The 27,442-nt window shown below is 37.7% G+C and overlaps 4 protein-coding genes and 1 long non-coding RNA gene across 5 annotated transcripts; 3 read left to right on the top strand and 2 right to left on the bottom strand.

The window, feature by feature from the left end:
- Positions 1-260: 260 nt before the first annotated feature.
- On the top strand, positions 261-1,738 carry LOC121267750 (protein GL2-INTERACTING REPRESSOR 1). Its single transcript, XM_041171783.1, has 2 exons — positions 261-775; positions 925-1,738. The coding sequence occupies exon 2, from the start codon at positions 964-966 to the stop codon at positions 1,300-1,302; it is 339 nt and encodes a 112-aa protein (XP_041027717.1). The 5' UTR covers positions 261-775; positions 925-963; the 3' UTR covers positions 1,303-1,738.
- A 2,793-nt stretch (positions 1,739-4,531) lies between these two features.
- On the bottom strand, positions 4,532-26,099 carry LOC121267752. Its single transcript, XR_005941073.1, has 3 exons — positions 25,891-26,099; positions 15,320-15,322; positions 4,532-5,814 (listed from the first exon to the last, which is right to left on the bottom strand). It is a non-coding gene; the product is annotated as an uncharacterized LOC121267752 (long non-coding RNA).
- Positions 6,452-10,397, bottom strand: LOC121267744 (serine/arginine-rich splicing factor 4-like). Its single transcript, XM_041171773.1, has 2 exons — positions 10,010-10,397; positions 6,452-8,796 (listed from the first exon to the last, which is right to left on the bottom strand). Exon 2 carries the CDS (start codon positions 8,794-8,796, stop codon positions 6,748-6,750), a length of 2,049 nt encoding a protein of 682 aa, XP_041027707.1. The 5' UTR covers positions 10,010-10,397; the 3' UTR covers positions 6,452-6,747.
- Positions 11,839-19,953, top strand: LOC121267749 (ubiquitin-conjugating enzyme E2 variant 1D-like). Its single transcript, XM_041171782.1, has 4 exons — positions 11,839-12,092; positions 17,431-17,570; positions 18,707-18,832; positions 19,582-19,953. Exons 1-4 carry the CDS (start codon positions 12,059-12,061, stop codon positions 19,720-19,722), a joined length of 441 nt encoding a protein of 146 aa, XP_041027716.1. The 5' UTR covers positions 11,839-12,058; the 3' UTR covers positions 19,723-19,953.
- On the top strand, positions 24,885-25,810 carry LOC121267746 (transcription repressor OFP13-like). Its single transcript, XM_041171777.1, has one exon. The coding sequence runs from the start codon at positions 25,083-25,085 to the stop codon at positions 25,797-25,799; it is 717 nt and encodes a 238-aa protein (XP_041027711.1). The 5' UTR covers positions 24,885-25,082; the 3' UTR covers positions 25,800-25,810.
- Positions 26,100-27,442: the final 1,343 nt, after the last annotated feature.

A 27,442-nucleotide genomic window follows, 5' to 3' on the forward strand; every position in this document is an offset into this window, starting at 1 on the left:
TAATAAATTTTTATATACGAGACTCATAATCTTTTTCAACTTTTAAAAAATATACTAAATTTATTTTAACATCTAAATATACTTTAAACTCAATTTAAATAAATTCTACACAACTCTCTCAATTACTCAACTTATCACTATTCATAAATAATTAACTTCAGCTTAACCTCCTAACGCAGTTGAAGGTGGGGTTGGGTTTTAAAAGATGGGTTTAGGCTTTAAAAGCCGTTGGTTTTGCCTTCGCTGCATTCTCTGCTGCCTCACAACTCCTCGAAACACCGCCGACCCCAAAGCAATGAATGAAGGAAAGCCTCACTGCACTTTGTAATTGCAATATTTACTGCAATTTCCTTCTTCCTCCATTACTTCTTGTTGGGATTTTTCCTACAATTAATAAATTTCCTGGCCTCAATTACACCCTTCTTCTACCCAATACTTCAATTCAATTCAATTCAATTCAATTCAATTCCATCTCTCTCTCTCTCTCTCTCTCTCTAAAACCTCCGTCTCTCACCCACAATTAAATTAAGCTTTAAAGATAACCCTTCGCTCTCCCTTCACCTCCCTTATATATATTGGGTCTAGGAGTTCCATATTGACCAGCAGAAAAACCAGGTTGATTGGTGCCGGAGCTGGTCACGGTTCCTATCTAGCCTCCCTTCAGCCCTTCCTCTCTCTCCTATTCCTATCCCTATCACTCTATACTCAGCCTCAGCTGTAATTGGCCGAGCCCTTAGGATTGGCACAATAGTTCCATTAGTTCTTCAACCTTGAGGTATACCAAGTGACCACCTTCTTGTAACACCCCTGTTCTTTGAAATTCATTTTCAAGTTACGTGCTTTGTGTGTGCAATTATTTTCCATGAAACTGCTTCCTTTTTCGTTGTTGAATCAGCTTTGTTTCTTTTTGGTGCTTTTTTGTAGGCAGGGTGAGGAATATTTTCAGAAAGTAGACGCAGAAAGATGAGTCGCAGAAGTGGAAGCGGTCCAAAGCTGGAATTGAAGCTGAACCTGTCACCACCTAGACCCAACCCACGAGTGGAGTCGCCGAGCCGCTCGGCCACGGTGTCGCCGACATCCCCACCTAGCTCGTGCGTGTCATCGGAGCTCAACCAGGATGAGTCTCTCCGATACCCCAACAGCCCTGAGGCGACGTCCATGGTGCTAGTGGGTTGTCCACGATGCCTCATGTACGTGATGCTGTCGGAGGGCGATCCCAAATGCCCCAAGTGCAAGAGCACCGTTTTGCTGGACTTTCTTCAGGACACCAGCAGCTCCAACATGAAGACAGGAAAGAGTTAAAAGGGCTACGGCCTCACTAAATTCCCATAAAAGGGACTAGGACTTCTAGTTTAGCCTTCTCTAGTCCAAGGTCTTTTGTTTTCAACTCTCTTTTTGTCGTTGAGGAGGCAGCGCTATCTGCGCTCCATTTTTAGCTCCATCCCATACCAATATTTGAGGAAGATTATTCCTAATCCTGGTATTATAAAAAAGGTGGGATCTGGAGACTCTCCTTATAAAAGTGGAGCGCGAATATCACTACCTTTTTTTCATTATTTTCTTAGCTTAATTCTAGAGAATAGGAACATGGGCAATCAGGGGCCTATGTCCTAGTGCTACGAGTGAGTGTCTCCGTTTCAGCTTTCTTTTTGGGTTCAGCAGAAGACGATGTAAACGAGTTTAGCTTTAGCTGCCCAAATTTTTCTTTTTCAAAATATTAGGTAATATTTATCTTTCTCCTTTCATTCCCCATGTGTTTTTTTTTTCTTTGTCATTACTATCTTTTTAATTATTATTAGGGGTTTGATATTATAATAAACAGATATTTATTAAAAAATAAATACGATGAATATCATCCTTAAAAAAAAAAAAAATTCCACGTCCAAATTGTTAGGCGGTGAAAGTGAAAGATCAGTGAGTTGCCCTCGAGGGTAAACTCTTGAGGTGCAGTGGATTTTCTGGTACATCAAGGAGTTGAAAGCAGGTAGCAAAGTAGAACGATGTGTGTTTGGGGCCACCTTGACAATTGTCCCTAAATCCAGACAACCCTGTGTTGCTACTTGCATATCTTCAGAGCACTGGCCCCCGTGGGGTCATTTGCAGGGCCCCATTCAAATGAACCATCTCGTCCGTCCAAGAGAAGATCAGAAGGCTAGGATGCAAACATCAAGCCAATCGGTATATCAACGAGTTAGGTTCAGTACAAGTCAGTTGACCAACAATATCAGTCCCCAGTCCAGTGTTAGTTATCATTGTCTAGTAAATGATACGGCCAGAATGAGATCTAATACGGAATGGAGACGAATTTGAGATTTACCACTTGTCATCCTCCTCATAAGGATGAAAAACAGCTTAAAATCTCCACTCTTATTCTGAGGAGCATCGTGATAGTGAGAGATGCTTGCTGCGAAAGTGAAAGAAGAGGGAAGAAAGTAGGCAAAATTTCCCAATTAAGGCATCAAGTCAAGAGTTTCAGTTAAAAGCAATCTAGAAAGTGGCGACTAATCAACTTGTTTATATAACATTCTAACACCATTAAAATCGAAACGTGTGTGCTAAAAGAAGTGAATTTTACAGACAGGTGAAAGGAAATTAATAGGAAGGGAAGGTAATTAAGCAAATCAAGCAAGAAGAGTTGGGTTGGGGTAGTTCGAGCATTGAAAAAAGATAGATAGAGAGACCATTAAAACCAAATAAATGCACGAGTAATTGATACAGTTGAGAATTATGAGGATGTTACGTCAGATGATAAATACAAATTTAATTCCCCACTAAATGCTATTTTTCTGTTGGCCATCCACTATTTTTGGTAACCTCTTTAGCCTCTTCCCATGTTCGTTCTGCATATTCAATTGTCCTTCTCTGTTTTTTCCTTTTTCCCCCAACGCTTTCCTTAATTCAAACACATGCACCTCCCTCCTCCCTCTCTCTCTCATAGATAGTGTAAAACTTTACATTAAAATCTAAAATGCATGGGAACCTACATGCTGATGACCTTGGCCTACTCTATGTACATAAAATTTAAGACAAGATTTCTAAAAACAAAACAACAAAAATGTAATTTTTACTCGTATAATAATACGTGTTGACGTGTCAGTTATTAATATGTTGGAGATTGTAAAATTTCAAATTTAAATTTAAAAATAAAACTGATATGATATAATGGAAATTGTACGTAACATTATAAGTACGTATACCACTAGCCTACATGAGAGACTGGTGGATTGTTCCATTAATGCTTGCGTGGTACTGAAATATGCTTGACAAGTATCAAATGAAAAGAATTCGGCTATTTCCACATGAGAGAGACAGAGAGAGAGGTCCCACAATTGCATTAGTTGGATGTCAGACATGAGAATAGCTGAAGACAACTACTGGGTGGCTCTTAGCGATGGGGTTGAAAGAAGAATCATTAATGATAGAATTCAGTCATCGTCCGAAGTAACAAACTCAGGATCAACTTTCGAAAGGTCAGTTATCCAAGGAACTGTTCAATATAGGTTCTAACTTCTAACCAAAAATAATGGATATACAGATCAAAGGAAAGCATATGTTCATCGTGTGATGTTGATGTGCGAGACTTCTTATCAATTAGTTTTAGCACATGACGTTGGAATATGGGTTAAGGATCAAGATTGAGAACAGAAATTTCGTTCTTCTAAAGCAATGAACAAAAAACATACCTTATATGTAGCCTTAAACTGGACTTGAAATTGAATGCTTAACCGACCAACAGAAGCATTGGATCTCAAATAATAGTGCAATGGCAACGCTGATGAGAAAAGGACCTGTAACTAAGATCAATGACAGTTTTGGGTGGTTAAAAGGCATATTGGATGGTGGTTTAAATTCTTATTTGAAAATTAAGAAAAAACAACCACCGTACCTTCCTGCAACTGAAAAGAAGTCGCACCATATTCTCCTTAATTAAAATAACATCACTTGTTGCTTGAGGATGCTACATACAAGACTTTTCAATAAATGTGAAAAAAAAAAATCAGAACCTAAATTCAAAGACTAGCATAATTTAGGAGCACCTCCATTAATGGCATGGTTTAAATGACATAAATCCTGATATGATGACATTCAGTACATGACAACTCAGGTTGACTCGAAGTACCTATTCTAGAAAGAGTAGTGATAAACATACAACACTTTATACAACACTTTTTACAACACATTATAAAAATAAGAGTATTTTTGTAAAATGATGTTAGTTTTATAAGGTATTTTACAAAAATACCCCTCCTTTTAAACATTGTTGTATAAAGTGTTGTGTGTTTATCATTTTCCTTCTAGAAATTAATACTTCATTCATAGGAAAATTTGTTGCCAACAAAAACGGAGGAGGGATTGGAGGAGAGGAAGATTTTATGAGCAAATTACAGTCTAGCACTTCTACACCTACAATATTGTAGAATATCTGATACAGGCAGTAAAAATGATCAATTTTTGCAATCTTATAGCCGTAATATTTAAACAATAAAATTTTTATCCACTTTCTCATAAAAACAATAAAAGCCGTAATAAAATTTTTATCAACTTTCTCATAAAAACAGTTACTGTGAATGCAACAGTTTCTACTGAAAAGCTGTGAGTAAAACTTAAGGAATTATTTTCTAAATAATGGAGTTCTTAAGATAATTAGAAAAAAGTATGTTCTATAGTGTCGTTTCTTCCTTGTTTCTGAAGGGAGTGTGGTGGTGCTCATATTTATCAACATTTCTTAACAAAAGGATTTTATGAAATATGCCATACCTAGAGTTGCACAGCAATCCACATTACTGAAATCAATTCACTATCTCAACACAAGAACAACTTGAAAATTGATCCATACTCATCTATAGTTGTACATAATCAAGGCACACATACCCTGTGAAGCTGGAAATTCTCTCGAAACCAGGTGTGTGCATGTGTCACTAGAACATCACACATAGGCGATGCTCTTGTATATGTCCCGTGTACCTGAGCTCTTTACCTATTCTTTTGACTAATAAAAATCTTGTTAACCGATAAAAAAAAGGCACGTGTGCATGCATTAGTCAATTTTAACATTCAAACCATTAGACAAAGGCTTTGTATTTCCCTACTGTTTCTGCTACATATTTTCTTTCAGGTTTGCAGAAGATGTAGATGGAGATCTATAGATTGGGTCGAACAGATCCATGTGGAGCTCAGTTAATTTTGCTTTTAGAAAATAAAACTAACAATTTCAGGACAGGCTAAAACTGTTTCTGCTCAAGAATTTGGCCTCTGAGTCAAATCAAAGTTATTAGGTATGTGGAGCCCTTGACCACATGACAGCTCTCTTCTTTGAAGAAGGTGAGCAGAAATCTTAAGAAGGGGCCCTAGTGGAAACACACAGAGCAATGACTCCATGCCTTCTTTGTGGTGCATGCAATACACACCTCATTAAATAGATTCATATCAGAGAAATTATCATTTGTAGACACGTATCCTATTGAAATATTGGCATGTTGGACCGTTGAGGCAAAGGCATGTGTCCACCAAAGTAAGTCACTTTTGGTTAACTTTAAATGTGCCCAAATTTATGAGATGGGGTATGCATTTTTTTTTAATCAAAAAGCTCAATTCTCTCTTACAAGACTGTTCTATCGGTCATGATTATTTTGCATGCAGGCAAATAATCAAAATATATTATAAACATCATTAATCCAATAAGTTTCCAAGGCAAGCATTTATCTACATCCCAGAACTAGAGCCAAAAAGGACATCTATGATGAACTAGAATTATCTCTGACAAAACTTTGAGGTCTCAACATCCTACCCCTCTCTCTCTCTATCTCTCTCTCTCTCACACACACACACGCAGGCACATTAGAAAGACATCGATTTCAAAGTTCAAACCCAACATTTATAACTAGTAAACATCTTTGGCTGCATACAATTCCTTCCCCTAATCAGCTTCATGCATCAGTACGTTGTGCCAATCTCTCACTCCCACACGTGTACAAACACAAACATCTCAAATGGCACAGTAGACGTATACCATGCCAAACAGCAAACACATATGTGATGAGTTAACAGAATTAGGTTCCAGGTTAACTGTTCTTATCTATGATAATGTCAACAAAGGTTAAGGTACATGTTCTTGCAGCAAAATTATTTACAGCAACCATATATCATGCAACAACAACCAAACAATTTTTTTTTCCTTTAATTTTTTTTTTTTGGGGGGGGGGGGTGTTAGGAAGCAAACTCCAGGCACATCTCTTGGAACTTCTTCAGAACAAATTATCAAAGCAAAGTGCAAAATTGTCATTGACAAGACTGAACAATAAGGCTCAGACATACACATACTCGTCTATGTATGCAACAGAAAATTTGCATGAACAGTTATGAAGCTCTACTCATCTGATCTGCCACACTAAAAGAAGCCTCCGAAAATCAGGACCAAATGAAGCCTTCAAGGACCAAAAAAATTCCCAAGTGTTTGTCCTTCCAAAGTTTTGTATTGCTACTCAAATTCTAACATACAGCTAGCATTATATGCATCTTTTGAAAAAGAAAACTACATCAAAGTCATATGAGTTCCAACATGTCAGTACAGGACATTAGGACTATAATCATTTGGAACATATTCTGGAAATTTACCTGTTTAAACCCCTAATTGAAGGATCTGCTAGAAATATCGCGCGTGAACCCCAAAATTGTTATTAAATGCAGATAGATCTCAGGGTCTACAAGGACAAAAATTAACTCAGCATTATTAACTGATAAAACCATTCAAGAGTTGTCTTTATCCATTTCTCCCCATCCACTGCTGCTTCTGATATACTTGTCTACAATACCAAATTCTTTATTCTGAGCAACCCGCCTGGCATAGTTCTCAACGGAAATAGGGCCCTTTTTCATGCTCCTGTAGTAGATGATTCCCCAAGGCCATAAGCGAGCAGAACCAAAGTATGCCTCTATGGATGGATGCCTTTCATTTTCTTCTGGGACTTCAAGGCCATAATGCTTCAGAACCATGTGCAACTCTTCTGAGGATATGCTACAGCCCTTCTGGGAATTGGCAAACGTTTTTGAATCTGGTTTCTCGATTAGAGCCAGCATATGCTCCATTTCTGATGCACCAGAATTTTGAAATTCCACCATCTCTCCCAAACTCTCGGGAGCTGAACACCCAGCAGTAAGAGCACCTTTATCCGACAGCAATGCGCTAGGATTTGTTGCTTCATATGATGATCCAGACACAATATGGTTGCCATTGTCATCCCTCTCCAAGGGATGGTCCTTTTCCAAGTCATCTTCCACTTTAGAGGATGATGGTACATTTTCATTATCCATCATCATCATTTTCTTGTCAAGTTTAGAATTCTCCAAACAAGCAATACTGTCTATTGGTTTTCCCTGTTTAACTGAAATGTCCATGGATTCAGGAGTAGAATTACAAATAGAGCCTTTCAGATTCAACAGCATCTTATTTGGAGAGGATGGTGACAGAGCCAAGGATGTTGGAGAGCTTGAGCTCGACCTAGAATTGCTACTTCTAGAACCATAATTGTGTGATCTTGAACTGGACTTTGAATTAGAAGACAAGGAATTTTCTCTAGGAGATGCAGATCTACATCTAATTGACTTTGGCACAGAGTTCGATGGTTGGAAAGTTGAGTGTGATCTGGATGTGGTATATTCAGAATGGTGAGAAGATAAAATTGACCTCTGCGCATTCTTTGGATTGCTTTCTGTTGGACTTCCAATTTCCCTCCTTCTCTTCTTTCTTCCACGGTCCCTTCTATGCTCCCTATCACTTTCCTCTGTTACAGGGGAGCTTCCACTTTTTATCAACCTCCGATTGTATCTTGAACCAGATGCTCTCCTACTATTCGTGGGTTGCCTTGCTGACATATTATCCCTACTCGAGTGCAGCTTTCCCCTTGATTTGGATCCAAATCTATCCAGCTCTACTTTGCCTCTGCCACTTTTATTGACGTCATCATCCTGCCTACGATCTAACCTAGTGGACTTTCTTCCTGAGGCACGTTCTTTGGGACAATTACGCATTTTGTGACCAAAATCCCCACAATTATAGCAAGTCTGGCGAGGTTTAGAATCATTAGTATAGTTCAAAGCGGCAGCACCAATCTGCTCCTTCTCTAAATTATCACAACAACTCCTCAAGACAGGAGACCCACCTGCATATTCAATCTTTGGGTTCTCACTTTTGCCTTTTCTGTCACAGCCATAATAAGGTTCATACCAGTCAAGTCCTATTCCATTTTCAACCCCATCATCATTTGAGGGATCAAAAGCTTGCCCATCCCATCTATCGTTGTCCACTTGGTTGGCTATGACACTACCACCTTCATCGTGCAAAGATTTGCATTCTTCCTCAATATTTTTTGTGTTGTCTTGATGGTAGCCTGTCTCATCATCAAGCATGTCAGCAGAATTATGCCTTCTACCATCAGTAACTTGTTGTCCAATGCCCAGTTTTTTCTCTCTCCAAACATTTGGACCAATTTCTACACTAGCATAATCTCCTCTTGCAGCATTCCTTCTATGTTGTGACTCGTGTGATCTAGCACCTCTTCCAAATCTTTGAAATGGTCGAGGCTGTTTATTAGACCATGTAAGAGTCAATGGCTCACCACAGATGTTCCTGCCCTGTAGTGCTCTCAAAGCTTTCTCTGCATCCAAACGGAAGTCAAATACTACAAACCCAAATCCATCTTTCTTAAGCTGTACACTACAGCGCCCAAACCTTCGGAAAACATTTTCAAGTTCATCTCTCCGAGTATCAGCTGATAGATTACCAATATACAAAGACATCTGCAAAATAATATTTGTACCAAAGTTAATTCTCGACAGGAAATATAATCTTGTGTAATTCCAATGATCTATTTGGAAAAATATGCATTTGGCATGAGGATAGAACAAGTTCATGGCAAAGGGAATAAATTAGCCATTCATCTACATCAATTTCATACTATCCTTAAACTCGAAAATACAAAACACATCGCGCTCAACCAATCAATGGTATAACTTAGTCTCGTTTGGTTACATAGATGAGATGAGATGAAAGTTGAATAACATATTAATAGAATATTTTTTTTTAATATTTTTTTTGTTTTGGGATTTGAAGAAGTTGAATTTTTTATTGTATTTCGTATGTGAGCTTGATAAAGTTGTAATAATTAGATGAGATGAAATGAGATGATTTGTGTAACCAAACCATTAGTTGATTTTGTTTTCTGTCAATAAACACGAACCCATGACCATCAGTATAGATGTTCCAACAGTAAATGCGAAGATGAAAATGGATTGACAACCTTTTTTTTTTTTTTTGGGGGGGGGGGGGGGGCGGGGGGAATAGAAAAATAATGACGCGGTGTATATAATAACATATACACCCTAGGGAAAATGCTAAGCGTCCCGCTCTCCGCTCCCACTAGGAGCTACCGCTAGTATTTATTTTTTTTTATTTTTTTTATTTTTACTTTATGATTAAAGAATTATTCTTTAATGATGTTGTGAATTTTTTTTAAAATGTATATATTTAAAAGTGTTAAAAAAATACATGTAAAAATAAAAAAAAAAAATCAAAATAACTAGCAGGAAAATGATACTCTCACCACTGATTCTTACAGCTTGGTGTTACTGCTGAAATTTTTATAATTTTTTTTATTTAGTAATTAAGGAAGTATTTTTTAATAATATTAGGATTTTTTTATTTTTTTTAAAAAATATTTATAAGTATAAAAAAATACATTTAAAAAAAGATAACAAAAATAAGAAGAAAATTATACTAACGGTACCGCTGGGAGCGGTGGACTTAGCACGATCCATACACCCTAGTGCTAATTGTCAGAAACTGAAAAACCTGAGCAAAAGTATTAAAACCCATTTCCTATACTTATCGTTTCCTCGGATTTCTAAACAAACATGCGGAATTAAAATGTACCGTACAAACAGAAATCCCATCGAACACCTTATGTGCATAAAGTTCTGCTTATAAAAATGAAATGCACGAAGTAATACTTACATCGATTGCCGCAAGCACAAGCTGCGAATCGGTCTGACTTCGTCGCTCCGGTTGAAGAAAAAAACACACAATTGAAGATAAAACTATGGAATGTACATCTGGGTTCGTTAAGAAATAGAATAGTATAGACGCCTAGTTTGGGTTCTTAAGGTCTCTGCAAAAGACTGTTCTTGGGCTTTTGAGTTCTCAATCCGGTGCGTTCCTTTTCTTCGTACCCGCAAGTTTGCTTCGGTGACTCAAACCCCATCATTGGGTACGAGGATTTTAATTGAAAGACAGTTCTGCATTGCCATTGGTTGTGGACGCAACGTCCGTTTGACGGTTTGAGATCATTTTTTTTGCTGACGGCATGTCAGTTTAGCTTCGTAACCTTGGGGACGAAGTTATCAAATGGACGTGGCAGACGTTGAGCGGCGTACGCACTGGTTAGGTGGTGGAATGTACGGGGGATAATTTGAACCTTTACCCAATTGGTCAGCGTCGTCAGTGTGGGGGCTTTGACAATGGTAGGGTGAATCAAATATACACGTTACTGTGAATGATTTTTTTTTTTTTAAATGCAATTTTTAAATCTTTAATTATTAAAAAAATAAAAAATATATATAAATTTATTAATAATCACTTTCTTAATTATAAAAAAAATTTAAAATATATGAATCATACTAATATTTTTTCTTATAAATTGATAATATGTCCAATGTATTTGATCCACTTACGTCGGTTAAATACACCGATCTATATAACATGACTTTTTTTAATTTTAAGAGAAAAAACAATAGTAAATAGTAGATGGGCTTCCACTAGATTCTAAAGTGCCCTCAATTGTTTACAAATTTTAGCCATTTAACTGTTTCTTCGATTTAAAAACAAAAATAATATACGGAAAATTAACCAACAACGTGTATCTCTATTCTATTTTTGACAATAAAATTATAATTAAAAAAATATTAATAATACAGGTATAATTTTTTTCACAACTATATTTTAAATTAATAATATTTTTATAAAATAATTTATAAAAGTAATAATATTATTGTATTATAACTTTACATAAATATATCTAAATTGAAATATAATTATATAAAAGATTATACGTCTATCATTATTTTTGAGAAAAATTAGAAGACTACACTACAATCTGAAGTGTAATTATGGAAATTACCAAAAGAATATTCTGCAACCAAAATCGATATACACTAGACACCTTGACCCACTTCGCCCATTGAACATCAAGTTATGCCTTAATTGCAATATCTATCAAATACATATGGATTAAGAAAAAAATTTAGATTAACATCTTTCCTTAGATCTGATATCTTCGTTCATAAGAATTGATGTGATACGTTCTAAAACTTTTAAGTGAATTTTTATTAAAATGATGGATATAAAAAAAAAAAAAAAATCATTTACAATACATCACATCAAAAAAAAAATTTGTAATAAAATAGTAGCATTTTATACCCAAAAAGCTCTAATAATCATAGTTTTTTTTTTTTTTTTGGATAGAAAGATTGATACGTGAAAGTCGGTACTTTTTGTTTTTTTCATAATGGGCGGGCCATTTAACAGTGGAATGGGCTAATAAACAGTGGGCCGAAGTGGATAAGTTATAAAAGTTTGGAAAATTAAAGAGGGGTCCACTTTATTCTAAAGCCTTGTTTAATTTTATAATTCTTCGCAACTGATTTAATTCATTATAATTTTATTAAATTTACCAATCAATTAAAATAAATTAATTAATTTTTTTTTAATATAAAAAAATTATTTTTAATAATATTTTATTTAATTTTTAATCTTAATCACAACTCATTCCACCGTAAAAATAATCCTTACCATAACCCAATGTCTCCTTGACCTATCTATCCCCATTAAGCTCATGGTTTTCCTCTTTATTCCCACCTTTACCTTGGTCGCCCTTTCTTTCTTCAGATTCTCCTCCCCTCGCTAGACCCTCTTGACGACTCCCCCTCTCCCCTCGATAAAACCTCACCCCCTACTTTGATCAGATCCTAACAAACCGACCGGAGATTAACCATTCGCAAGTCATCCATGACGCTAGGCTCAGGAGGATCCAGTGTCGTGGGTGAGCCCTTGAACCGTCATCGTTTTCTTCCATAATTTTACCTGATCCAATTCTTTGGTTGAATATATTGAGATTTCAGCTACTGGGTTTGATATATTTTTTGTTGTTTATGGATTTTATGATGGAGAATTCTTGATGGGTGTTCGTATACGAGTCGTATGTCTCCGTACGTTGCTTTAATTTGTTGTATTTGTGTGTAATTTGTCACCATTGCATGATGAATATCTGCGAGGTATTTTGTATTTTTCTACCTCTTTTTCCGTTGTTTGGACCAATTATTGAATTTTGCATATATACGCTTTTGAGCTGGTTCGCTTCCGCTGAAGTTAGTCCAGATTTCCTGTTCCTTGTTTTTGTAGTTGTTCCTAATTCTATTTAGTTCTGAGTTTTTGTATGATTCTGGTGTCTGATTTTGACACGGGCTTTGTTTTTGGTTGATTTGATGTAGAATGTACTCTGTGAACAAACGATTCGTGTTTACTCTTTTTTTATGTCTGATATGAACAGAATAATAATGTTTGAGTGTCTATTGCCAACCATTCTAGGCTCTAGTGGGATTTTTTTGCAGTGTTTTTCTGCTTTATATGTTTCCAAAGAGTCCAATTAAAGACTATAAGCATAGGATTAAAGCTGTTTATGTGCGAGAAACTCGTCTTTACCATTTTGACCTCGCTTTATGATTGCGAGAGATGCTATAATATATAATTATATATATATATATATATATATATAGTAATGCTATATTATAGACTAATATATATATAGAGTAATTGCACCCAAAACATCCATATTGGGTGACCATGAAGGTCTCTGTCAGCCTTGGTTAAAAGTTTGCAGTTTGTCCATATATCTATGTATTTTTTGTAAGTTAGATTGGCGAGAAAATGTCAATTTTAGTGTCTTGCTGTAATACCCTATACGATAAGGATAAGAGTAGGTGGTGTATGAGATCCCACGTTGCTTGAGAATGAGAAGTTCTTGCTCTTTATAAGGTTTCAATGGAGCTCCAATTGTATCATTGACTAATCATTTTGGAGTATAGGCCATGTGGTTTGAGCCTTCAATTCGGGCGTTACGAATGGTATTAGAGCCTATTCCAACCAGAAATGTGGGACTTGAGCTATGCCTGCTATAACGAACAGGCCCGACTAGGACGTCGGGAGTTTAAGGGGAATAGAAGGCCCAAACCACATGGATTATACTCCAAAAGGACTAGTTAATGATACAATTGGAGTCCCATTAGAACTTTATAAAGAGCAAGAACTTCTTCTTCCCAAGTAATGTGGGATTCCATACACCATCTACTCTTATCCTTATCGTATAGGATATCACAATCTACTCCCCTTAAATTCTGAAGTCCTCGTCGGGCCTGTCCATTGTAGATGGCACGGCTCAAGTCTCACATTTCTGGTTGAGACTGGCTCTGATGCCATTTGTAACGCCCCAATGGAAGGCCCAAACCACATGGCCTATACTCCAAAAAGACTAGTCAATGTTACAATTGGAGCCTCATTGGAATCTTATAAAGAGCAAGAATTTCTCATTTTCAAGCAATGTGAGATTTCATACACCACCTACTCTTATCCTTATCGTATGGGGTATTACACTTGCTTAGCAGTGATAACAAATCAGGACCAATATCAAGTTTTGTGAGAACTTGTTGTGGATAAGGTAGTGCTAGAATCAGCTTTTTACCAATACAAGGCTTTAATATTTAACATTCCTTGGTCCTTGTATTAATAGTTCCTAACTAGGTGTAATCACATGTATACTTGTGTACTTGGGCTATGCCTATTTCAATATCAATAAAATATCTTCTTATTTATAAAAAAAATATTTAAAATTCCTTGGGCTGTTTTCTGGAGTCTTTTTTTTTTTATAAGTAAAAATATTATATATATCAAAAGGAGAAACCAAGTATACTGAATGTATACAAGAAAACACCCTGCCCAAAATGACCAAACAAATCCCTAATGACCCAAAAAGCCCATAAAAAAAAAATCCAAAATACACTAGACCCGACCCCAACCCTTGTTTCCCGTAGAACTAAAACTCTACCCGAACATCAACCCCAACACCTTGATTCTAGTCTTCACAATTCCCTTCCTTTAGACTTCCCTCCAGTTGAGCTACCACCTTTAGTGTCATAGTTGATTGTCGAAAAAAGAAGTAACTCCTTGCTTTTCTTGAAACTTGATTTGGTTTCAAGTGCACGGCTTGCCTTGATCGCAGTAATTAGTTCTTTAAATTGGTCTTCACATCATTCGTGTGAAATTCCCTACAAACTGCTGAATCTCGTTAACTTTAGGCAAAATCCAATCTGCGATTGGGGAAAAGAGACTAGGGGAGCCACAATATCCCCAAACACAGCATCCAACTGCACTCTTGACTCTAGACATTCCTCTACACAAGGCACTAACGCCAAACCCATTGGTTCTCCAGTAGCTCCATTGGTTCTCTCCAATGGTATCGAGGTTCCCATTGGAGATTCTGGGATGACAGCAACTGACGGGGGAGCCATAGTTTCTTCGGGGACCAAGGGTGTAATACCGACTATCGGTCTATCCTATGTTACACGAGGCGAATGACATTCCATTACTGATGTCTCTTCGCCAATACCCAATGTAGACCCAGCTTCAAATAACCCTGATTTCCTTTTGACCCGTCGTACTCTCCTGGATCTGGTTATAGGGACAAGGCCTAATCCGATCTTCCGTTTTCCTTTTTCTGAGTTTAAAGGATTCGGGCCTATCTTGTTTCTTACCACCCTGTTGCCTCCAACTGAAAGCCAATCTATTTTTGTAGACAAGAAAGTTATCGCTGCCTTCAACTCAACAAGTTGGGTTTCCATCTCCTTTAGAGAATTGTGCATCTCGACAAGTAGGTCCTGAGGTGTGATTTGCAGACCCCCCACATTCTAAACCCCCAAAGCATGACCCGTCTTTAGAGCTGCCGCCTAGGATTGCCTCGCCAACGAGGATGTACTTGGGTCTTTATGCACCTTCAAGTTCTCCCTCTCTGCCGCACCACCTACATGTCTGCTATGCGACTCCTTGACAGAGTCATGGGCTGCAGCACCTTGTCCTTCTAAGCCGTCACTCCCTTTCTTGTCGAAGGAAAAATGACACAGCACCTCCCCCATCCTTCTCCAACCACTGCCCCCTTTTCAGGAATGAAAATAAAATTCCTCCTCCCACCACCACCATACTCCTCCATTGCCATATAACGTCCTCGAACATTCGAGCAACGATGCGCCATGAAGCTGTGTCGACCTTCCCGGACAGTGGAGAAAAAATCTTGTTTCTTATCCTTAGTACACACTTCCATGGCCTTGGCCAGCCACTGTACTGTTGTTGAACCCAGAACCAACTTAGATATCACCCTTTGACTCCTTTCGGTAATGCCCAACAAGCTCCCCTCCTTCACTAGTGTAAAGGTTTTAGATTCTATGACCAACTCCATAGAAGAACCCATACTGACCCACTCCCCTTCTTCAACAACCATTTGTCATCTCAAAGAAACCCGATCAGAATTCCGTTGGGCTAACTTTGACAACTGCAAGCACTGCAGAGTCATCTTGGACTCTAGGTCGTGCTCATTGCAAGCACTGTAGAGTTGTTTTGGACTCCAGTTGCAGTACTGAGATCGTGCTCATAGGACTTGCCGGAGCCTTCTGAGTCAACGGCATGACCAACGGAACCTTCGGGAGGATCGCCGGAGTACTCTGAGAGACAATACAACAAGATCTAGGTCTCCGAAGGTTGGACCGACGCCGGACTGCCCTCAGCGAAGTTGCCAAGGTTCGTCGACTTTATTTGTGACAATGGTGTGGTGTCTCTCGCCGGTAAGGGTGGGTGGCGGCAGATCTGGTTCTTTAGGGTATTCATGCTTCATGGTGGTTTCTCTCTCCTCAAGACCGACATCGGACGACCCTCAGCAAAGTTGTCGGGGCCCGTCAGCTTTGTCTATGACATCTGTGAGAGGTCACTCACCGGCAAGGGTGACGACGGTTTCCTTAGGGTTCTCTCGGTTGTGTATTGCTTTAAAATCTATTTGAGATTGTTGTTTTCTGGGGGCTTAGTGGCATCAATAATGGAAAGTGTGATTAACTGAAATGGCCACTTTCTGAAGTACGTTGCTCTCTTTTCAAAAGACATGAATATGTGATTGTACCTTCTTGACACTATTTGCCCAAGATACCTGTGGTCATTGAAATCAATATCTTTATCAATTTAATTCTACTTGCAGGATGCTTTCTTGTAATGCTTGCCACTGATGACCAACTTCACTTTATCATAATATATATTTACACCTATGACTACTATCAGTACCTTTCTAAAGAATTGCAACTGTCTAAAGAATCAGATAGAATTTCTGAACAAAAGAATTGGTCACTAGGAAGACCTCAACTGACGATTTCTTTACAATGAAATACAAGCAATCTTGTGCTTTATTTTGATTCACGGGCTCTTGAGCACCACCCGTATTTCTGATTGCATGCTACCTTTGTGCTAGGACTTCAACTTTTGTACCATCTTTTTACCTATCAAAAAATGGTATAACAGTTGAATTCTTAGGTCTTGGCTGTCCAATATATGAGCAATACAAATTAATTTCTATATACAAAAACATGCCATGGATGGTCGCGCTGATGATTCAAATCGACTGATTTGCAATATGACAAGAACGTTGATGAAGGAGAAGATTTGAAGTTTGCCGATTTGTGTGGTTCAAGTCTACTGGACCTTGAGAAGCAATCTCAAATGCAACACTTGATAGTATATTTTTTTAGCAGTCAATAATGCCTAGGCGTTGCTTTTGTATATGTCCCGTGCACTTGGGCTATGCCTTCTCATCAATAAAATTCTTACTTACTGAAAAAAAAAAAAAAAATTTGAGAACATTGACAAAGGAGAATATTTGAAGTTTGCCCATATGTGTGGCTCAAATCTACAGAAGCTTGAGAAGCAATCTTATATGTAATGGTTGAAAGTATATGTTGAGAATGGTTATGGTTTTTGCTCGAACTGCAGCATATAAAAATCCCATACAAAACTCCTAGAGGCTAGAATTATCAAATATAAAAACTATAGATAAATAAATCATGTTCAAAGAAGCTGTAATTGGCTTGACATTGCAGTCTGAGTTTCTGAGACATTTTCATTGTCATAAGGGAAACCATTGAAGAGTTAATTACTCTGAAATCTGTACCTGAATCATTAATTCTCCAATGTTGAGTTTATAGGCCATTGGATATCTAAGGCCTATTCTAGTTTTCTATTTTACCAATGTTGACTATGCAACTTTTGGCTTTTTAATGTTCGAGTTTTCTATGCAGTCCCTCGGAACTTCAGATTGTTGGAGGAACTCGAACGTGGTGAAAAAGGTATTGGAGATGGCACTGTAAGCTATGGAATGGATGATGGAGATGACATCTACATGCGCTCTTGGACTGGAACCGTTATTGGTCCTCACAATGTAATGGCGTTTTATTTCCTACCCCTCTTCTTATTAATTAAAAAAAAAAAATCCTATCCCTCCACCCCCATGTTACACAGACACACGTGTGTGTGTCCTTGAACTTTATTAGAAGATGAAATTTGCATTTGTTTGCACATGCACACATGGACATAACTTGAAGTGATCAGCTGACAATCCTGTTGAACGTAGAAATTGGTCACTGGTTTTGGCTCATAGGAATTTGTTTGTTTAGTTGCTTAATGACTTGCAGGCCCAAATCATGTGGTACTGCATTGCAAAGGATAGGAGACCTTAACTAATCAGAGGTTACCCTTTTTTATTATTGCAACTTGAAATGCTGTTGAAGCAGTTGCCTTGGTCGTATCCTGCTGCGTTATGTTGGTGGAATCTAAATATTTGAGTTTCCAGTTCGATTGTAACCTCTAACTAGGTGCTTCTCATGTATACTCTCTGTGCACTTGGGTTTTGCCTATTTCTATGAATAAAATTTCTTGATTACCTATCAAAAAAAATATTTGAGTTTCCGAGATCCTTGGGTTCCTTAGATGCTGTTTTGGCCTTGCCATAGGGTTAGGTAGCGAGTGGGTAGCCCAAGTGGCAAGGGCGAACTTGTGTGCATGAGCCCCATGTCACAAGTTTGATTTCCCCTAGGATCAAACTGCGATTTAAGTGTGAAGTCATGGCAGTGAGTTGCTGTGCTAGTCTCCCCAGGGGTTTAGGTTCCATGGGTGAGTCCTAAGGGCTCTGCCGTGGGGTGGTTCCCCCATCATAAAAAAAATATTCATGAACATACACCACAGCATGTTTAGAGTGACTTGGATATCACAAATAGAAATGATTAAAAGGGAAAAAAGAAGAAGAGTGGAAGCTGCTCAGTAACGAGTATATGGTGATATCTTCAAAGAAGTTATCTTTCCCAATGGTGATGCAGTAGTAGTTTATCAAGTTTACATGCTAACACAAATTGCACGTCACTTTAGATGCTTAAGACAGTTGACTTCCACTGGTCAAATAGCTTATGTTTTCTGTTTGTACAAGCATTTTATGCTTCCTTCTTTTTAAGTGTTTCCTCTTCCTATTTTCCCTGATATGGGCTACTTGTCAGTGTAATGACCTTTCTTTCTATTTGTCAGACTGTGCATGAAGGTCGAATTTATCAGTTGAAGCTGTTTTGCGATAAGGATTACCCAGAGAAACCCCCGAGCGTCCGTTTTCATTCACGGATTAATATGACTTGTGTGAACCATGAAACTGGAGTGGTAAGTGAGAATTCCATCATATTCTTTAACTGATCTTTCATTATATTTTATTTCTGACTAGCCAAATGATCTTTCAGGCCTTGTTTGCATTCAAAATCCACCTCAACTCATCTCATCTCATCATTACAACTTTTCCAAATTTCCACACAAAATATAATAAATAATTCAACTTTTATTCTACTATTCACAAACCATCTCAATCCATCTCAACTCATCTCTGAATCCAAACCACTCCTCGATCTTGCGGTGGGTTTGATATTTATGCTGTAGTTAGTTCCTCTCTTTTTTAGGGGAGTAGGTAACACAGCTCACAAACCCGTGTGGGATCGAATCCATTACCTTTTAACCACCTTATTTATGGGCACAGAAAATGTTATTTGGTATAAACGCTATTGGCATCTTGCTGCACTGTTTGATTTTCAGCTTTTTCAGTTTCCACTTTTTATTGGTTTATTAAAACCGTCAGTTTGGCCCAGCGATTACCATGATCCCTTTCCAACTATTTGGCACCGGTTTTATCCTCAGCAGCCACATCCTTTGAATTTATTTACTTATAAAAAGGTTTTATTGGTTGGCTGGTGGAGAGAGATCCCTCATACGTATGCTGGTGGGAGACAATTTGGTAAATTTTTTAACCTGTAATAACTTGGTCCTTGGTAACCCAAACTGTCATCCATTTACCATTCCATTTATTTGAAGAAAATATAGTGTACATGCAGAGTAACAATGAGATAGTTGATCTGGGACAGGTGGAGCCAAAGAAGTTTGGACTTCTTGCGAATTGGCAGCGAGAGTACACCATGGAGGATATACTCACTCAGCTGAAAAAGGAGATGGCAGCACCACACAGCAGGAAGCTTGTCCAGCCGCCAGAAGGCACCTACTTCTAGCTTTCAAGATAGTATAGATATCACGGATCATATTTTGCATATGCAGTGTGCAAAAACATATAGTTTTTAATGCTGTGTCGTTCCTGTTGAAGTGAAGAACATACAGGGGAATGCCGTAGAAAGCTTCTCCTATAGTCTGCAGGGCTTCATTGTTGTTTCTGTCATCTTATTTTGTTTAACTATGTTGAAAGATGCTGTTTGATGAATGGTATTTTATATGTTTTTCAAACATTGAAATCTCTCGCGAGTTGTCTTCTCTTCTGTTTGACAGATTCTTTGAAACTCTTTCTAGTTCCAAACTCTCAGTAACCCCCAAGTTCCCTTTCATCTACGAAGAAATTTGTTTCAAGTGAAAATGCGTAATCTTGATTGCTTCCGTGCATCACGACATTTTTTCATGTTAGAATGTTGTTGCTGAAGTCCTACGTGCAACGCATAAATCCGAGGCGCGCGTTTACGCTCAATCTGCACGTTAGATGCTAAAGCATTCGAGTTTTCCTCGTTATCCAAATCAGGTTATCAGGTGGCATTAGACCATATTCGTACTTGTTCCGGTGGAGAGGGAAGAATGTCGATGAACATTTTTGTACAGAATGGTCGAGTTTACATCCAAAAATGAACTGAATGGTATGTTTAACAGCCGCCCCTTCCCTCATCTTGGGCCTTGAATGGAGGCTTGCCAAGACTGGGATTGGGGCCCTCTCAGCTTCTTTTAAATAACTGAAGGATATTGGGCTCCGTTTACTATGTGGGCTAGGCTTCAGCTTTCCTCTCTGCTCTCTCCGCAAATATCTTTGGCCCAACATCAGATCGTCTGGCTTAACATGAAATTTGGAACTTGCATTCCTCCACGTTCAACTGCTCTAAAAACCATTTATTAAAATAAAAGATGATGCTGTCTTTCTATATATCATACTCGTAAGAAGGCCGTTTTGATCACCACGTGTTAATTGCTTATTAGGCAATTAAACTATTTCTCTAAAGTTTTTCATTTCAAGTTCTCATTGTTAAACTTCATAAAATATAAGCTCATTTTCTTTAAAAGAAGTTGTTTATGTTATCTCAGCTCTATTCTCTTAAAAACAAGTTTTTATACCGTGACGTGACATAAAAATGTAGTCACCATCAGTTCATACAGTGAAAGCAGAGCACTCTAACCTAGAAAAGGGAAATGCATATGAATCCCTTTGGACCTTTAACAAGACAATGTACCATTTGCCAAAAAGAGGGATGCTGCAATGGAGGTACGGAAGATGCTTTTGGTAGTAATCATGGAGTGTCGATTGATTTTTGGAGACCCGAAGTCGATTTCAAATAATTGAAAGGTATGAGCTGCTAGCGAGCTAGCTAGAGTACTGATTTGAAGGTAACTGAATTGTCCTGCAGTAAAGCGTATGAAACAAGAGCTTAAACCTTAGTCCATGCAATTAATTATTCAACTCACTATTTCTACTTCAATATATATATGCATGATCAATCAAATACTTTTGTCAGAAAATTGCAGAGATTCATCTTCACTCCCTCACAGATGATATGTCTTGAAATTAACATGATCATTTGATTGGAGTGCTCATTCGATTTGGCAATAGGAACCAAATAATATTATTGGTATGGACAAGGCATATTTCATGCGAATGAGGTGGCCACATTATTTGCATTATGTCTGTAAATGTTTCTAATGGGCGCCAAATCCTCGCTCCTAGGGTTCATATATAATCGCGGCCAAGGAGAGGAGCATAAAGATCAGTCCCCCGGCTAGAAATGATATCCACATGACAACATTAATACCGCAAAATGTGGAAAAGGGAGTAGGGAAACAAAAACAGAAACCTAGTTGATCTGGTTCCAACTCTTTAGCTCATTATTTCTTCTATTTACACTACAAAAAAATTATTTATTTGTGACCAGTTATTTTCTATTAAAATGATTATTTCTTATAAAAAATAATCTGTTTTCGTCACAAAAGTCATTATCATCGTAAATAATCCAACGTGTCTGTTTTTCTTAGTGTCATGCTGATTAATTCTGTGTCTGATCTTGAACATGAGATGTTGGTGGAGAATTACTAGTCGATCGCAAAATACGGTATGTGATCGATGGTGGGGCAAGTTACCAGCTTTGTTGTTTTTCCCTATGCATGGTTGCTAATGGAACTGAATCTTATTCCTCAAGAAAATTTGTGTGGATATTCATGCAAGTAAGGACCACCTATATATATATATATATATATATGGTCCCCTAGACCGGAAATGCGCCTGTTTTTGTAGAATCTCAAGAAAACCACACGAACAATATGATCCTATATATGCATAAAATTATCTGTCTCTCTACCCCACGATCACGATCATTAGATTACAGCCCTAGGATTGACCGAAAGTTGCGTTCAAGCATAGTATTCAAAGACAAGCTTGAACTGATGGATGTGACCTATTTTTTGGAGGTTTTGGTACATGGGAACGTGCTATTAATTAGTATTACAAGGATCGTGATTGCAAGAAACGGATGTCATGGCAGCAAACGGCCTCTAGCTTGTAGCTCATGAGTTCTCTGATCTTTCTCTTGCTACAGAAAATTATATATCAATGCACGAATTGAGGAGGAAATAGATGTGCCTTTAACTCAAGGGTCTCAATCTTCACACTGGCATGCATGAGGACGCACGTGAAAGAGAGTTACGTCTTGGATACTTCCGCACGATTTTCATTCCCATGTGGCCCAAATGTTTATTTCTCTTTCCTAGATTATATATATCTCCTCCCGGCCTCTAGCTACTTTATCTACTCCAACTGAGTTCTGCTTTCCTAATTAGTACCCAAGGAGTCCTTTCTTGATAACTACCAGAATTAAACTTAGTCAGCGACTGATCAGCCATGCAGTGTCCCAGTCCGAATAGAGCTGGGGATCACCAGCCATTTGGACACCTATAATATATATATATATATATATATATAAACTTACAAATTGATGTGACTTTATGTAATATGTTAAATTTATTTTATAATAAAAATAACTTTATAATCAGCTAACGTAACAAATCAAAACGTATTAATTTATAAATTTATTTTTGTATAATTTATTATTTTTCATATATGCAACCTGGGCCATGATATTGATATCAGTCTCTGAGCTACTAAACTAATTAAGAGAAGAGATCCTATTGCGAATAAACCCGTTTAATGTGGTTTCTGCACGTACGAGCGATTTAGACCACGTGCATGCAGGTGTTCTTAAAGAAACCAAAATAGATCTTTTGGCCGTAGCTATATATCTTCCCTGAAAGAATTAAAAAATGAAAAGATCTTTTCAGGATTAGTATTGGTTTAATTAGAGAGTATTAATATTTGATCATTCTGGTAAACAGAGAGCTATTTGCCACTAATTTCTAATACCTAAACGAGACGTACGTACATATATTAATGACGCTAGTTAACAAGAACTCTACATTCTTGGGTTTAGTTATAGATTTTTGGGTTGGTAATGCTTGGGATGAGAATGCTCTTGTTGAACTGATTGGAGAAATCAAAGCCCTTGAGGTGGTGCACTCGGTTAAGGCTGGTAAAGAGGGTTCTGATGTAAGTATTATAACTTGGCGGTTGTGGTTGCGCATACGCAAAGCGAGAATGGAGTCAACGTCTGAATTGGATGAGGCCATCTGGCTTGCGGTGAAGTTTTGGCTTTACCATATATCTGAGAATATGGCTAAGTGTAGCAGTCTTTCATCAAGTGATCAAGCTATTCTGTCAGCTATAAATGTGCCCATTAGGCAGGTTGTTACTCGTCCAAACCGAGTCCGGGTTGGATGAAATTAAATGTTGATGGGAGCTGTAGGGGAAAACCGGGGACTTGTGGTGGTGGTGGAGTGATTAGAGATCATTTAGGGAATGTTAGAGCCGCATTTTCGAATTATTTTGGGTCTGGTACTAATAATACTGCTGAACTAAGAGCCTTGTCGAGGGGTGTTGAGGTCTGTAAAGAGCATGGTTTTTATCAGGTGGAAATTGAATGTGATTCTGCTATATTAGTGCACTGGTTGACGACAAGCGCATGTAACGTGTGGTATTGAGGGACTACTGGGAGCAATTACTAGAAGGTCTCGACGAATGAGTTTCACAGTTTCTCATATTTTTCTTGAATGCAACCAAGTTGCTGATTCACTTGCTCGGGATGGTGAGGCTGGTACCAAGAAAGTATATGCAGAAGGTGACAGATTACCGCAGGCTGTAAGAGGAATGGTTAGACTTGAGAAAATAGGCCTCCCTTCTTTACGGCTTTAAATTCTGTGTTTTGTTTGAGGGTCGTGGTTTTCGTTTTTTTTGCCTGGTGTGGTTTGTATGAGGGTCTTTAGTTTTTTTAGTCTGGTTTTTTTAGATACTGGGATGCTTTTTATTGCTTTATGTGTAAATTTCATGTGAAGTTTATTATACAAGTATTCTTTAAAATTTTTAATAAAATTATGAGGAGCCACTTTTAAACATGTGAGCCAGTCTCTTCTAAAATAAATAAAAAAAACTCTACATTCTAATTAATTAGCATGCATGCATGCTATTTTGTCGGCTAGTTCTGATGACGCTTGTAGTTGTTTTTTTTTTTTTTTCTTTTCTTTTCTTTTTTGTGGCATTCGTAGGGTTTATAGAATGACATGATTTACAGTCACGGGTTTGATAATAATATTGTTGGTCTTATATACAGCTCGATCGTTAGTCATTATCCCGATGATGATGAAGCATCTCGGTATTAATTAAAGAAGTTGGACATATGTTAGGGATACGTTCAGCAAAGATGTCAAACTCCAATTACTTGTTTTTGATTTTGCTTTCAAATTGAAGGGAACTCAACCCAAAAAAAAAAAAAAAAAGGATCAAAGAGAGCTTGAAATTCTGAAATTAGTATTATATGTACCCGGACAAGTACCACATCATCATGATGTCAATCCTTCAATTCTTTATAAGCAACTTGTTAATAATTAATTGAGCTACGTACATGAACCCCTCAAAAGAAAGGGTAAGATTGTACTTTTCTTTTAAAGGAAAATATTGTACTTGAAACGACTGCTCCATCTTTCCTTTTCTTTTCTTTTTTTTTTAATTTTTTTATTTGCCAAGCAAAAGAAATGCTCCATTATTGAATTGGCTGAGCTGAAAGGCCATTTTCTTCTATGGACGATAATTTAATGCACAAGAAAAGACCCCACCAACCTTCTATTTCATATGTCCAACTCCCCCCCACTTGTTTTGTCATTCCCCCCAAATCTCTCGCCCACCCTACCATTAATGCCACAAACACAACTCACATTTCACGGCTCCATAAAGCCCATTTGAACCCACATTCCTCACCAAGCATCTAAGAAAAACCAGAGATCGATGGGAAAGAAAATGAAGCTCCCCTTTCTTTACAAAAACACTCATGAGACAAGATCGACATGGCCTTGGCCTTCTTGTAACCAACCTAGAACCCTTTCTTTCCGAACCAGCAATGTCGACGTTTACAATACCATGAACTCAATCTACCTAGATACCCGCATTGATGTGTTAGAGACAACTGAGTCATCCGAGTCCGCTAGCTTCTCAACGATGGGGGAAGACGGCGCCGGAATAGACCCGATAGAGACAATGATTCGAGGGCTGCGGTCGGAGAGGCTGTTTTTCAAGCCCGGAGAGACGAGTTCGATCTTGGAAGAGGCAAACAAAGGGTTGTTTCCATTCAAGGATAGCGTGATAGTGTCAATGGAGTCCCGGCACCCTTACGTGGATTTTCGGAAGTCCATGGAAGAGATGGTGGAGGCTCAGGGGGTGAAAGAATGGGAAGGTTTTGAAGAGCTCTTGTGCTGGTATTTGAGGGCAAATGGGAAGAACAATCATGGGTACATTGTTGGAGCTTTTGTTGATTTGTTGGTTGGTCTTGCATTTGCTTCGTCGTCTTCTTGTTCTTGTTCTCATTCTCCTCCTTCTCCTTTTTCTTCTTTATCTTCCTCTTCCACTCATTGCATATCCTCAACAGAAGCTGAGGAATATAGTGATACTGCTCCTTGTTTATCTTCATCATTAGAAGGTCAGAAGGGGATAATAAAAAAGTGGTAGTTCATCTTTAACTATCTAATCTAATGGAAAAATATGCTTACCAGTACGTTTGACAAATGATAGTGAAACGTTCTTCTGATACAGTGAAAACTCTCTCTCTCTCTCTCTCTCTCTCTCTCTCACTTTCAAAGTATACACTACGTGTGGAGAGAATGATATTGCAGGCCAGCCGTGTGTGAAGGTAACAGTACTCGTCCTTCTATTGCGCAGGAGAGAGAGCTCATGAGACACAAATTCCTACTAAATTTTCTAAGCGTGGCTATGCTAGCTATTTTCTAATAATCTTATTTTATTTTAACGTATATAATTAAAAAAATGATAGTTGCAATCGTGAATTGGTAAATACTGTATAATCATTTTAAAATAAATAAATAAATACAACATCTACATCTACATGAAAAATAATAATTTTTTAATAATAAATCCCACTCTTTTTCAAAACGATTATACGGTATTTATGAACTTAAGACTGTAGCATTACTCATATAATTAGGAGCTTTCTTAAATGTCATTCTTCCTGCTATAAGTTATAAGAATAATAAGAAACTATAACGGGTTCACGTAATCACGTCGACATTTTGATAAATAGTTGCTTAATTAGGTTATTGAATATTCAAAAAGTATCATCTGCAGGGCCATTGACTTGAGGGACAAACATTAACCATTGGATATGTTCCAGAAGTGATCAGTTCCTGATCAACCTGGATTGAGAAATTATAAATGAACACAATCATGCACGACCGTTCATTTTTAACTAGTTCATAGTCATTGTCATATGATAGGTACAATTCCAGCGCATAATTTGGCGTGGTGCAACACTCTGCATATATCCTCATGCACCCAGCTGCAACATTATCGTGGCTGTGCCAGAAAAAGAAAAACAAAAAATATTTAGCATTTGCGTACATCGAAGAACATGATCGTCTCCATCATCTGACAAGCTTCAATATTCAATATTGAACATGCATGCAAAAAATCCATTGTTTTGACTGTCAAATAACTACAAGTTGTCATATAATTATCTGGAACACAAAGAACTGCCATTCAGCTTTCTGGTGGCAGTAGATATTTTTTCTAGCTAGATTTTTTTGGGTAACTTAAATTTTATCGAGGAAGTTCAGGAACAAAGCATATAGTATATAGTGGATCGTGGTCATGCATGTGAAGGCGTTGTTCAAAAGGTAAGAATATATATAGGATCGTTCGATCCTCCAGATCATGACTGCCATATAAAAGATAAAATATCTTACGCAAAGTATATTAATATATCATATTAATCACACCGATTTATAAGATTTGTTTTTATTATATTTTTTTAATTAACCTGGAACAACTCTATCCGTGTAATGATCAAGCATGCACGTACGTGATCACACATGCACACGTCTATTCCGAATCCAGTACTCACTCAGATGACAAGAATTATTGAAGCGTCCTGGTATATATGATCAGATTCATGTTGCACGGAAATGAAATACGGGGCAGATTTTTTACAGTACTAGTGTACTACTACTGTTCAATTGTTCATACACTATTCGAACCCGGCCGCACCCATTAATGATGAATATGAATCCCCGTGCGTGAACAGTGTTCTAAAAAGAAAAATACTAGAAAAACGGACAATTTACAGGCCAAAAAAGGAC

This window comes from Juglans microcarpa x Juglans regia, chromosome 5S (assembly GCF_004785595.1).
Source record: "Juglans microcarpa x Juglans regia isolate MS1-56 chromosome 5S, Jm3101_v1.0, whole genome shotgun sequence".
NCBI classification, from domain to species: domain Eukaryota; kingdom Viridiplantae; phylum Streptophyta; class Magnoliopsida; order Fagales; family Juglandaceae; genus Juglans; species Juglans microcarpa x Juglans regia.